Source organism: Pongo abelii, chromosome 2, assembly GCF_028885655.2.
Source record: "Pongo abelii isolate AG06213 chromosome 2, NHGRI_mPonAbe1-v2.0_pri, whole genome shotgun sequence".
Taxonomy (NCBI): Eukaryota; Metazoa; Chordata; class Mammalia; order Primates; family Hominidae; genus Pongo; species Pongo abelii.
In genome coordinates this window covers 137,385,410-137,400,668 of record NC_085928.1, presented here as the reverse complement: position 1 = coordinate 137,400,668, position 15,259 = coordinate 137,385,410, and the positions used below count along the sequence as shown (strand labels likewise).

The 15,259-nt window shown below is 32.6% G+C and overlaps 1 protein-coding gene across 11 annotated transcripts in view; it reads right to left on the bottom strand.

Moving 5' to 3' along the window:
• The window catches only part of TBC1D5 (TBC1 domain family member 5), a 592,946-nt gene that overhangs the window by 206,735 nt on the left and 370,952 nt on the right, over window positions 1–15,259 (bottom strand). For all 11 annotated transcript variants that reach the window (XM_063722180.1, XM_063722179.1, XM_063722181.1 and 8 more), the window contains one exon: window positions 13,718–13,890. In XM_063722180.1, the coding sequence (XP_063578250.1) occupies window positions 13,718–13,890 (173 nt within the window). The remainder of the gene's footprint in view (window positions 1–13,717; window positions 13,891–15,259) is intronic.

The following is a 15,259-nucleotide window of genomic DNA, read 5'->3' as shown; positions in this document are numbered from 1 at the left end:
GAACCCCCGACCTCAGGTGATCCTCCCACCTCGGCCTCCCAAAGTGCTGGGATTACAGGCGTAAGCCACTGTGCCTGGCCCACTGTCCTTAATAGCACTATTTTTAATTGTTTAGGTCCCTCCCATTGACATAATTAGGTCAGAGGTTCTTTTTAATAAAACCTGAATCTACTGAGCATAGGTGCAATCTCTCAGCTTACAACTCATTCTTTTTTGTCCCAGTCCCACTCATTTTGTTATTGTTTCTGATGCCTCTTAGAGCTTATATCTATTAAAATGATTACAAATTCTAAATTAAAATGTTTTAAAAGGTATATTTTCTCTAACAAATTCCATGTAGTACAATCTTTAATTTTAATAAAAAAATTAGAATATTTTTAAACTTGAGATATTTTAAACCCTACATACCATTTACAATTTAAGTCATAATAAGAACCTTTGGAGATGGTACACTGGTATAGAAAATCTATAAAAAATCTAACAATAATTCATGTAAAATGAAAATAAAAGCATTTTTATTAGAGAAAGCAAATTTTAATAAAAGAAATTTTTAGAAATAAAATACATACACATGCCAAACTTTCTATATTATTATAACAAATAATATTTCTTTTTCCGCATTTAAATTCTGTTACAAATCTATTTAAAACTATAAAAATAAGAAATTTGAGGGGATAAAGAAACACATAAAGAACCAAAAGTAGTCAAAAGCAAAAATGAGAAGCAAAAAGCAACACGTTCCACCAGTATTTCATCTGTATTTCCAATTAGTGGAGAAAGTTTTTCTTAGGGTTTGTTGGTTGAAGAATTTTTATCTTTTATCCTTTATAATAGAGTGTAATAAAGGACAATTTTTCTTAATTGATTCAGCAGCCTTTGTCAAAGCATCTTATGACATTATGAAAGGTTCTCTTCACTAAGCAAGCTCCATCATTTTTCTTATATTTAGGTCAGAAAAGAAGTAATAGTGAGAAGACACGATTCCATCTTGGTATTATGGGTCAAGTAAAATTATACTGGTAAAACTCTGTCCTTAAAGTAATTTTACAAAAGCCAGAAAAATATCTTAGAATTGTCATACAAGATGCATACCGGTGATCTCAAATATCTTAAAAGCTAGTCAGGAGACACTTATCTAGAAAACTTGCTTTTGCAGGCACTATTGAAGCCCTCTTTGTTCCCATAAAAGGTTTTACACATATTAAGCAGTCTCTCAAGGTCAAAAAATAAGGGTAGAAACTTAAGTCTGGTCACAACCTATCAAAGACACACAATGTAATCACTAGTATAAGTGATACAGGTTAGCTTAATTACCAAGTATACTTAATAATGGAATATGATATCATACATAAATTACCATATGGCAATAGAAAAGAGCTTATTAGAGCAATTAGCTCTAGATATTCAATTTGCCTCTAGGTTACTTGGTTATTGAAAGAGTTGGAGAATGGAAAAACAGAGACCCACGAAATAAAAAATCCAAGGATAAGAAATGAAGGAGAGAAATCTGAATATTAAAGATTAACTTAATTCTAGGATGTTTTACCCACATTTAACTATTATTTCTTAGTAAGTCCTGAAAAATTCTCCTTCAAGCTTTAGAACCTATAGCTTTGATTGGAGGGTAGAAATTACTTTCCTTCCAATCTAAATGTATTCTGCCAACAGACAGGAAGGCAATGTCCGTTTTAAAGTATTATCACTGTTACTAAACCACATAGTTTAAAGAAGGCATTCCTTTGTTTTACTGTGATTTAAAAACAACTCTGACTAAATATATTTCTGGGAAAATTTTATTTTTCCTGACCCTTGTTAGATGGTATTTTGTAATTACAAAGTTTTAGGGTAATATTAAATATTTGTTTTTCCTGTATACTTATGTTCAAAGAATCACAGTAAAGTCACAGTTTTATCAGGCTTTCTTTAGAGAATGTTCATATAACCTGAAGTTGATTAAGTCCGGTTAGTGACTTAAAGACCGGGATTGGCAAAGGGTTGTGTTGTTTAAGATATACAACCAAAAGAAAGGATTTTTACTACCTTTATATATATATATATACCTAGAATGGCAAATATAGCTGAGGTGAAGGTATGTTCTATCATGAACTATTTTGGCCTATCATTTTTCAGCGCATCAGTATTTCTCAGGTATCTAGCATTATTTTTTGTTTCAATCACCTCGATTCTTATTTAGAAATATATTTTTAAAACTATGAATTTAGTGACATATTTACAAAAATTTAGAAATATATTATGCATAGTAATCTTAATAAACTGTTCTAATAAATAAATACAAATTTAAAAATAAAGTCTTAGTTGTAGAGTTAAAATTATGATTAAAATTTCTTCTCTGTTATATATTTTAGAAGTATTTAAAAACTCATTGAAAATACTTCTCATTAGAAGGTAAATATTTTGGAAGTATTAAAACTACTCAAATATGTTGAATAAATATGACATCATTTGTTTTTTGGTTGTTTTCATTAATCCCATATATTTACTAGGTTCCAAAACACCAGTGAAAGAAGTCATTTAATCGAAAGAAATTTCAAACTGTGGCCAGGATTTTTGGAAGGAGCAAAAAGAGACATCCTGGTCTATGTTTAAAATTACATTTCCAAATATATATGTAATAGTCCTTTAGGTACAGTATATCAAGACCATATTGCAAATCACTGGTTTCTCAAACCTCATATGTCCATTATATTTAAAAGTTTCACAATCAAGTCTCTATGTAACTATTCACGTGATTGGAATGCTGTTTCCTGTGTGTGAAAAGTACCAGTAAACAAAAACATGAAAGCAAAAGCTGAGTTGCCTAATTTTTTTTTTTTAACTGTGCCATTTGCATTGGGTAAGAATACTGTATGTTCCATTATTAATCCCACATGTCCGGTCATTTTAAAGTAGATTTAGATTTAGAAATTTAAAAATTTATAATTATAGCTGGAGACAGAACAAGCAGACAGACAAAGAGCAAAAATATGGAAGACCTAACCAACATAATCAACCAATTTGACCTGACATTTATAGAACATTCCATTCAACGATAGTAGAATAAACAATCATTTCATGTGCACAAGAAATATTCACCAAGCTCTACTATATTTAGGGCTAAAAACAGGCTTAAAAATCATACAAAATCATGTTTTTGGATCATAATGGAATTTAATAAATTTTTACAAGATATCTGAATAATTCCCCAATATTTGGAAATTAAGCAACACAAATAACCCATGGTACAAAAAGGAAGCCTTAAAGAAAAATTTAAAATATCTTGAGCTGAAGAAAAATAAAAATATAGCAACCCAAATTTTAGGAATGCAACTAAACCAGTGCTTAGGAAGTAACTTATAGCAATAAAAACATACTTAAAAAGAAGAAAGGTCTAAAGTCAATAATCTGACCTCCTACCTTCAACAACTTGAAAGAGAAGAGGAAAATAAACCCAACGTAAGTAAAAGGATAAGAGCTGCAACTAATGACACTAAAAATAGAAAGAAAGAAAAAGAGAAAGGGAGATAAAATTAATCAAACCTAAAACTGGTTCTTTGAAAAGATCAATTTTATTGATAAAATTGTAGCCAGATAAAACTAACTGATCTTCAACAAAGGTGTAAAGGCAATTCAATGGAGAAAGGGTGGTCTTTCCACAAATGGTTCTGAAATAATTGGATATTCATATTTAAAAAAGAAAAAAAGTTGACCAATACCTTTTACCTTACATAAAAATTAAGCCAAAATAAATCACAGACCTAAATATAATATATAAAGCTATGAAACACAAAACATAATGTGTATGACTTGGACTGGGCAGAGTTCTTATATGTGACACAAAAAACAATCTCCATAAAAGAAAAAGTTGATAAATTAGGTTTCAACAAAATTAAATGTTTGCTCTATGAAAGACACGAGAAATGAAATGACAAGTTTCAGATTGGGGGACATTTGCAAATGCAAATCTCAAATGTGACAATGGACTTGTATCCAGAATAAAGAACTGTCAAAACTTAATACTAAGAAAATAGCCCCAATTTATTCAAAAAGGGCAAAAGATGTAAGACATGTAGACTGACTTTTTTTTTTTTTTTTTTTTTTTTTTGAGTCTCACTCTGTCATCCAGGCTGGAGTGCAGTGGCACCATCTTGGCACACTGCAACCTCCACCTCCTGGGTTTAAGAGGTTCTCGTGCCTCAGCCTCCCAAGTAGTTGAGATTACAGGCATGTGCCACCTTATATGACTAAGTTTTGTATGTTTAGTAGAGATGGGGTTTCAGCATGTTGGCCAGACTTGTCTTGAACTCTTGGCCTCAAGTGATCTGCCCGCCTTGGCCTCCCAAAGTGCTGGAATTACACGCATGAGCCACTGTGCAAGGCTCTGACATTATTTTAATTAAACTATTTATTTTGAGATAATTGTACATTCACATACAGTTGTAAGAAATAATACAAAGAGCTCCTCAGTACCCAGTAGTTTTCCCCAATGGTAACATCCTGCAAAACTATAGTCCAATGTCACTACCATGATATGTTCCATTACCATAAGGATCCTTTCCATGCCCTTTTATAGCCATATTCATTTCCTTTCTCCCTTTTCTTCTGTTAGTCTTGCTAGTGTCTGTCAATTTAATTGACCTTTTCAAAGAAACAACTCATTTCATTTATTTTCTGTTATTGTTTTCAATTATATTAGTTTTAACTCATATTTATTATTTCCTGCCTTCTGCTTTCGAGTTTATTTTACTTTTCTTTTTCCATGTTCTTGGCATAATATTTCCCCTGTTTTTATTTACCTTATTATTGGAAATGTATTATTTCTCATTTCATGTCATAAAAAACACTGTGATAAATATATCTATACATGGACTTTTATTCTACTGATGCATTTAATATGTTTATATGCTTAAAAGTAAAATTATGAGTCAAAGAATCCAATTGGTCAGATTTCTGACTTACCCTCCCAATTGCCTCCTAAATGATTATATCAACATTGAGCACAATTTTCTCTAATCTTTATCAATCTAAATGAAAATTATATTATGCTATTTAATTTGTATATTTCTTTCCTTTTTTTTTAAATTTTTTTATTTTTCAGAGACAGGGTCTACTCCCAAGTCTCTGGGACTACAGGTGTGCACCACCATACCTGGCTAATTTTTTCTTTCTTCTCTTTCCTTTTTCTTTCTTTCTTTTTTTATTTTTTGGGTAGAGACAAGGGTCTCACTACCTTGCCCAGCCTGATCTCAAACTCCTGGCCTCAAGATATCTTCCTGCCACAACCTCTCAAAGCGCTGCGATTATAAGCATGAGCCACCTAATTTCTGTTTCTTTAAATGTTTGAATAGCTGAAAGTTTTCACTATGTGTACTGGCCATTGTTAATTTTTCCTTATGATTTGTTGTTTCATTTTACTGTTCTACGTAATGGATTAGTGATTTCTTACCAAATTTAGGACTCTGTATATAAAAAATAAAAATTAGTATTTTATTCTTCATATTATTTCTTTATGTATGTTAAATTTTTTAAACCAATTTAAAAATCATAAGGAAAAATTTGCATTGAATTTTATTGGACTATTTTTTTTTTTTAATTTAACAGAGTTTAATCGAGCAAAGAACAATACAAGAATCAAGCAGCACCACCACCCCCGCCCCGGACTGAAATTTTGATGTAGTCAAATTTCCAGCTTACCCTCTAGAATGTCCTCACTGATATTCTTACAAAATCTATTGTTATTGGAAGACAGGCTATTCATGTATGTTTTCTACTAATTATTTACAGTTGTAATTGTTTCATTCTTATTACTTAATGTTCCTTAAAATAGCAACAAAATTTTCACCATATCATATTTTGAATAATCAGATCCTTGTATTACTGGTTTGTGATCTTTCCTTCTTTTTTCTTTCCTTCCCATTCATCCATCTTCTCATGTACTCAAAAATTATTTGCTGAGTGTTTACCACATGCCAGGTTCAGTTTAGGGAGGCATTTGAGATATATTAATGAATAAGACAGACAAACTCCTTGCTGTCATGGATTTTACATGCCAAAATTCAAGGTTATTATATGTCTATGAAGAACTGAATGTTTTATGAATATACAAGGCTATTCTCTGTTTCTTTCAATGCTTTTCTTTGAAGTATATTATCTTGATATTACAGTTGCTGTCCCTGTAATCCTTTTACCAAGCTATGTCAATTTATTTTAGCTGCCACTTCTAAGAAGCATATAGTTGGATATTGTCTATAAAGCCAGTCAATAACTTTTGCCTTTTATTAGGTAAGTTTAAAGTATTTATGTATAGTACCATAACTAACGTTTGATAGCTTTGTCATCATCTTTTATGTTTCCTTTGTAAATAATCTTGTTACTTTCTTCTGTTATTCTTCTTATTGCTACTTCTTATTATGAGTCTTATTAATAGCCAGGAATTTTGCACTGAGAACATAAAAATTAGTAACAAGGAACAATGATTGAGTGCTTACAATGTGCCAGGTATTGTACTCTACATGATTTTTCTCATTTAATCGTCACAATCCTATTGCATAAACATCTTTTATGAGCATTTTTTAAAACATTTACTTAGTGATTAGAAACATCAATAATATATTTATTTCATGTGTACTGATGAATTATGTAAACTTCTATACTTCCTTTCCCCTTTAAATTATTCACTAGAATTAAGTAGACTTAAGATGCAAATAATGATTTAAATTATTTTCACTGCTATTGACATGATTATTTCTGACAATTGCTTTCAGTTATTTAGACTTAATCATATCTTACTGGTTACGTTGCTTTCCAGTAGTCCTCTTACACTTGTTTTCCTCTTGCTTGAATTATTGATTTTTGTTCACCTCTCAGTGGGAAAAGCATATTTTTATCTAGAAAGGCATGTGGATGGTACCCTTCCTAAGCAAGTGCATGCATAACTCAGCACTTTTCCTTCTTGGCTTTTGACTATGCTAAAATACATGGTCACTTTGTCAGTAAAGGTTGTTTCTCCCACTTCATCAATTAACTCTTTTTTTGTAGGTCAAGTTTAAGATTAAAGTAGCAGATCCCCATCCCCAAGCTTCCTTGATTTTTTATCCAGTAGTCTGACTTAAATAAGGCCAGAATTGGACTTCGACAAGGAAATTTAAGCCTTTAGGCTATGGCTTATTATTTTAGCTATACATTTGCTGGGGACACATCCTATGTGAAAGATCTGGAGCTCATTTATTCCTGATTTGGGGCATGGCTGTGGACCTTAGGCACTCCAGTGGCCTTGATTTTCTATTCCTTCCTTATTAGGCTGGTTTCTAATCAGTACTAACAAGACTCCTCAGATTCTGGGCCTTGTACCTAGGCTGGGTCTTTGATATCTGGTGAAGCTGAATTTGGCTCATGGTCCAATGTGACACATAAAACCTTCAGGTGCCTCAGCTTTCTACCACACTTCTAGTCCTAGTCAAATTAAACTGTGAATATTAGCCCAAGAGTTCAAAGCCTGGCTCAGCTTCTTGGTAACTATTTAATCTAAATAAGGCTTTACAATCCTTCATTTCCTCATCAACAAAATGGGGATAATAACAGTACCTATTTCTATGTGTTATTAGGTTAAATAAGATAAAGCCTTTTGGCCAGGTGTGGTGGCTCACACCTGTAATCTCAGCACTTTGGGAGGCCAAGGCAGGCAGATCACCTGAGCTTACGAGTTTGAGATCAACCTGGGCAACATAGTGAAACCTTGTCTTTACCAAAAATACAAAAAATTAGCTGGGCATGGTGACGGGTGCCTGTGGTCCCAGCTACTTGGGAGGCTGAGGTGGGAGGATCCCTTGAGCCTGGGAGGTGGAGGCTGCAGTGAGCTGAGATCACACTGCTGCGCTCCAGCCCGGGTGACAGAGCAAGACCCCCCTCTCAAACAAAAAAAGAAAACACAAACAAACAAACAAACAAAAAAAGGATAAAGCCTTTAGCACAATGCCTAGCCCTCAGGAAATAAATATAATAAATCATGAGTCATTATTTCAAATATTTAATTATTCTTCCCCATAATTCTTAATCAGTGATGATAGTTCATGTAGAAGGGGAAAAACTCCTACTTTCTGAAAAATAATAATACTGGGAAAACATTCAGTAGTGTATGAAAGCAAGCTATCATTGGATCGTCACTTTCTAATCCTTCATATTTCATGTATTATGTTTAATGTATAATATAAAGCTCATTGAAAAGAAAGGAATATCTCAATTGTTAACTGTGTTTAGGAAGTTCTTAAACTGTTGAGAGATATAATTTTTTAGGTTAATTACACTAGGATAATTACACTGACTTCTGATGACTGACAGTTACTTTTTTACCAATATGTTTATACTTCAAATATAGGTTAAAAAAAAACTTGGCATTCAACATAATTATACTATGATATGTTAGAACCAATATACTATAACATATTTTAAAATTATATCAAAAATTTGGCAGATTAGTAATCAATAACCAAGAATCTCCCCAATTAAATTACAATAAACTGCACGGTAAAACAACTGCTAATCCAGATAATAGAAAATAGACATGGAAGATATATAATAAGCATTTGGGGGATATGGAATTTATCCCATGAGTGTTGTAAAGAGCTCATAATTTAACAGTGCCAAAGCCCAAGTGTGTTATGAGGGTCTTTCCTCAAAAGTGACATTAATTGCATATCCCACAGATGCCTATTATGTACTCTATTTATATCAAAGTATAAAATACAGTAAAAAGTTTACAGATTCAATACATTTAAAGGTGATAATAAAACAGTTATTCTGGCCTACTAAAACTGTTAAACTTCGAATTTTAGTCTCTTTATAATAAAAGAATGTTGTAGTAGCACTGAATCTCTATATGAATCTGCTCTAATTTAGAGTTTTTTGAACTCACAACATGATGTGTGATCAGTGATAGAATTGTAACACAAATATTTTAGATGCTTTTGCACAAAAATAATCCCCAAGTGATGAAATCTCAGGACATTCTTATGCTCATACTAAAAAATACCTCAAAAATGACTCTTAAAAAATTACCTTGGAAAGCTGGAAATGATGCAGTCAATATTTTACTTTGCAAATTGGTCAGTATGTATTGACAGGTTTATAGAACCTAATTTTTTTTAAGTGCAATACCAATCAATAATTGGCAAACAAAAGACAACTCAATATGTTAATTAGGCTGGGCGCAGTGGCTCACACGTGTAATGCCAGCACTCTGGCAAGCCCGGGCGGGCAGATCACTCAAGGTCAGGAGTTTGAGACCTGCCTGTCCAACGTGGTAAAACCCCATCTCTACTGAAAATACAAAAATTAGCCAGGTGTGGTGGTGGGCGTCTATAATCCTAGCTACTCAGGAGGCTGAGGCAGGATAATTGCTTGAACCCGGGAGGCAGAAGCTGCAGTGAGCCAAGATTGCACCACTGCACACCAGCCTAGGCAACAGAGCAAGACACCCTCTCAAAAAAAAAGAAAAAAGATGTTAATTATTTATTTGAATTATAGTAAGAGAAACTTCATTCTATGTGCAACAGAAGGAACTTTCATAAAATTAATGAAAAATATAGTATAAATTACCTTTAGGATATATTATTTTATAAAATCACTGATGTTGAACATTTAATTGCAGATTTAACTGTATTTAACCTAAAATACAGGTAGTAAATTGATTTAACATTTGCTAACAAAAAAATTTTAATCATCCAGAAGATAATACAGTTAAATATATAAGTAACAGCATTAAATAAGCAAGCTGTTATATAATATTCAAGATTTCATGTGGACTTATTCACATGTCAAGATAAATGTCATCAATTTATATAATACTAAGATTATCTAATTTAGAATGAGATTATCAAATTTTAGTGCAAGTAATATTTTTGTACTATTTGTTAATTCTAATTTTGTTAAGTACATCTATTAGCAAAATGCAGCAGGTGTACATACTCAGGGCACATCTCCCACCTCAGGAGATATTAACATATATTCTCTTGGAAAAACTGGTTTTAAAAATAATCGCAAAATTTAGTGACAAATATACCATAATACAGACTAGATTTAAGTATTTGATGTCCCATGCAACTGTTAAAAATTTTGACTAAAAATAGAAATCTGGACTCTACATGGGGCTTAATTTAATCTTGCTAACACTTTTCCCCCATGTAAATATATATTTGTGATTTACTCCTCTTTCCATACAAGCTGTTGGTAATGATAACATTTTGCCATTGGCTCATTCATTATTGACATTTTTACTATAATTTCTACTATTTTACTTTTATTTTTTATTCTTTTTAAATTTTTCATTTTTACTGTAATTTATAATTTTCTTGAAACATTTTACTTTACAAAAAAATTTGTTTTGTTTGAAAATTAAAATTCTATAAAATATCTGGCATGCAAAAGCACACTTTAGATGACACGATTATGAATTATTATGTAATCTGAGAAAGCAGTTTCATTAACTAAAAAGAGATTATTTTACATCTGTCCCTTGGTGATACTTACTCAAACCACTGACTATATTTTCAAGTATTAATTCTGAATGTGAAACTAAATTAACAACTTTCTTCCAAAAGGAATAAACAGTAGCACAGCAATTACTTAGATTAAGATATTTGTGTGATACAGAATAAGATATTTTAATTCATTTCCATGAGATACAAAACTATAATACTAAATTCTAGAACATAAAATTATTCTGCCAAACTATATGATCATTTCTAAAAGTTTACTCCCAACTTCTATAGCATCACTTTAGAAAGCAGTGGTCTAAAAGACGGCTACTATAAGTTTGCAGGTAAGAGAAGTACATAGGCTTTAGTGAAAAGAAAAAAAAAGTCAAAGACAGAGTTGGAAGGGCTAACTAATGATTCACACAGGACATCATATTCACATAGCCATGACATTCTAATTAAGTAATGGTAATGACAAATAATGATAATAAAGGCATGTCAAAACATACATTAAATGTATACTACATACTGAGTACTACATTTTTCTTTGTATATTATGATTTAATTCTCACAGGCACCCTATGAAGTAGGTACCATTATTTTTAATTTCCATTTCACAGATGAAAAAACAAAGGCTGTTTCATTTCAGAGCCTATGCTTCTATCTGCTGTATTATTATTATTGTTATTATTACAGATGGGGGTCTTGCTATGTTGCCCAGGCTGGACTTGAACTCCTGGGTCAAGCGATCCTCCTGCCTCAGACTCCCGAGTAGGGTGGGATTACAGGCATGTGCCACCATGCCTGGCTTACACTGTTTTTCGACCCAAAGTTTCTAATAGTCATTAATAGAAAATACACAGATGGGTAGTACAGATGGCAGTAAAGCTTAGGGATATAAGAAAATTCAAGCACTCTGGCCTTTCATGTGCTCCATAAATAGTAATAACAAAACCAAATTAATATGTGAAATAGGTAAATAAAATCCTTGCATTATAAAACGTAATAGAGGCCAGTTGAGACGTGAGATCTATTCTTCAAAGATTAAAAAATACATATTTTAAAAAATAATACAGATGAGATTCTATTAAAAAATAATGAGCTAAATGAGGTAGCTATGATTATAGCAAGACCTGGTATTTTCAGTATTGCTGATAATGTTGGAAAGATTAAGAGTAATTATGTCATGGATCATGGAATTTTAATGGGAAGGTACTGGTCAAAATGTCAAAGAAATTCTATAAATTATTATGATAAAGATGAAACTAATCTCTGAAACTAACTGAAGGAAACTAATATCTGAAAAGGAAACAGAAACACTCTGGTTATAAATTATTGCACCCAAGCCCATGCCATCACCACTGCAACATCGAGCACTGGTTTGGGCAAGAAGGCAAAAAATTATAAAGCATTTCAAAGAAATGATAAACATGTTCAACATCAACTTCTTTCCCCAATATTTAAAAACAATTTCTGGATCTTAGCAAGCAATTTTTGAGGGTGTAAAATGTGCTTTTGTATTTGGATATACCAATTATTTGCACAGTGGAGAGGAATATAAAATTTAACTCCTGACCTTGTTACTAGCTATTTCAAATAAATTTTTATGTCTATAATCACAAATGTATCAGTTAGACTTTCAAATATACATAGCAATTCATTAATAACCTGCATTGCTGCCCAATACCACATGTCACACACAATTTTCTCATTTCCAGTGGAAATAATGAAGCTGCTCTCGATGAGGTCAAGCTAAAGTAAGAAAAAGGAAAACATGAAGTGTTAAAACAGAAAAGCAGACTTCTTCAGTCACAGTTCAGGGCTTCCAGAGAAGAAAAACAGGTGAGAGTTATTATTCATGAAAGACTCTGTATAAAATGAGAATATAAACAAAACACTAATTTATTCTCTTTTCTGGGTTAAATAAACAGACCCTGCTCTGGGTGACTTGTTTGAGATTCTCTGCAATTCAAATAATGCATTCACATTTATTGAGCACCTACTAAGTACACCTCAATAAAAAAATGCCTCAATTTTGCATGTTCTACCTAATGTTGAATCAAGCTTTACATAAAATATCTACCAAGAAACTGCCTAGCACTACATATAAATATTCTACTATTTCAATATAAAGAACCCTTTTGTCTGCAGCACTGCATAGATAATTCACATTTACTAAAATCGCTTTTTTTAATTTGCATACACACCTTATAAGCCACTGAAAAAATACACACACACACACACACACACACACGTGCACACGCACCCCTAAGGAGTGACCATCTCCCTGTCCTGCTATGACATGTTACAGAAGTTATGTGGCTGAAGAAAATTAATACATTATGGTCATTATGGTCCCTGAGAGGCATCTATCTTACTTACAGGAATCTACCTCTGAGGGTAGAACAAAAGATGATCACATGATATAATGGAAAGAACACGAACATTTTATTGTATTGTTAGGATTTGGGGCTGGCTCCATGCATGTATGACTCACACAACTTCTTGGAATGCTTGGTTCAATGATCTGCTGTTACCAGCTTGAAATTCTTACTAATTTTTTCAAAGGGGCCTTGCATCTTTCTTTTGCACTGGGCTCTGCAAATCATGTAGCCAATCCTAAATAATTATGGCTCTGAGTTACGATTTCACTGTGCAATATGTGTAAACTAAATCTGAGCCTTAGCTTCTTCATCTCTAATAAAGGAGTAATAACCCAATTTACAGGGTTGGTATTACAGAGAGTATTAGATGAGATACCATACATAAGGGAAAGTGATAAGCACTGAGCACGCACATAGGCACACAAAAGAGATGTGAAATAAAATGGAGATGGAACAGTTGTTATTTTTACTTTTAAGGATCCGAGCACATAGAAATTTACATATCATTAGAAACTACTATATAATTAGATGTAGTTGGAATTTAAACTTTAGGCTGGGTGCAATGGCTCATATTTGTAATCCCAGCACTTTGGGAGGCAGAGGCAAGCTCAGGAGTTCAAGGGGAGCCTGGCCAACATGGTGAAACCCTGTCTACCAAAACTACAAAAACTTAGCTGGGCTTGGTGGCACGTGTCTGTGGTACCAGCTACTTGGGAAGCTGAGGTGGGAGGATCGCTTGAGCCCAGGGGGCAGAGTTTGCAGTGAGCCAAGATCATGCCACTGCACTCTGGCATGGGTGAAAGACTGAGACTCTGTCTCACAAAAAAACAAAAAGCAAACAAATAAAAGAACTTTAATACTTACAACCCATATATCTGTGGTGCAATTTCTAGTCTGTTCAAGTGCATGTAAAGCTCAATATCATGCTTCTTCAGTAGATGATCCTGGATCTGGTTGACTTTAGTAACAATAGCAACTGTTGGCCCTAAATCTTGTGGTCTAGCAAAGGGAATGGGAGTCATCAGTGTTTCTTTCCCCTAAAAACAGAAAAATTGAACATGTATTATTTAAATATGAAATTAATAAATATATGGATGTCATTCTTTATCAATGACAGTTTAAACAAGAAGTCTTATTATCTGCCTACTACTCATTCTTAAAAAAAGGTGAGAGCACCATGAAATAATTAAAATAGGAAGATGAAAAAGGGATTCACTAGAAATACTTTTTAGGAATATATTATTCATTCATATATAAGGGTAATTAAGATGAATGTTCAAAAGTCCCATCTATTATGTTCCTTGATAAAATGAATTTCTTTGTGTTGTCTAAGCCACTTCTATAAAGCTGACTCAGTAATATCAATACAATTAGGTAAAATCAAGAACTGATAACCCTCACAGTTTAGTCACTGAGTTTCTAACCTAGCGTGACTCAGTTGTAAAATACAAAATGAACACTATTAAGAAATGATCAGTGTTTAAATGTGTTCAAATACTCTGCTCAAAATGTTGATGTTCATATATGTCTATGACTTCATCACATAACTTGCCAAGAACAAAAGTTTATTATTCCAAAAATATAGTTTGCCAAATATGCTTACAGTAGCTTTTACCTTCAACAACCCTTTTAGAATATAACATGTTGGTATATGAAGAAATACTTTATCACCTAGTGTAGGGGTCAGCAAACTTTCCCTGTAAAGAGCCAGAGAGTAAATATTTTAGGCTTTACGAGTCATACAGTCTGTGCTGCAACTCTGCCACTGTAATGATCATGCAGCCACGGACAATAAGTAAACAAATAGGAATGACTGTGTTCCAAAACATTTTATTTAAGGGCATGGAAACTTAAATTTCATATTCTTTTCACATGTTACAAAATACTATTCTTCTTTTGACAGTTTTCTAACCATTTAAAAATGTTAAAAACCATTCTTAACTCATAAGATGTATAAAAACAGATGGTAGGACAAATTTGACCTACAGGCAGTAGGATGCCAACCTCTGAGCTGGCCAAAGGCATGAAAAACATCGATTACCTATTTCATTTTTTAAGAGATGGAATGAAGTGACTGAGTAATAATGGTTTCTAACCAGAAAGCAATTAATTATACCAATATAAAGGAAATAAACCATACTGGAAATAATATGCCAAATTCTTTAACAGTATCCATTGCCAGAAGCATTTGTGATTTTTCCAATATTGTGTAATATAATGAGACAACCATAATGATCACTAAGATAGCATGAAAGTTAGTTTGAAAATATAGTTAACTCAGCAATTCCTCTTCTAGGTATATAACAAGAGAAGTGAACACATGTTCATACAAAGCTTGTATATAAATGTTCAAAGTTATTCATGATAGCCAAAAGTGAAAATTACCCTAATGTCCATCGATTGATG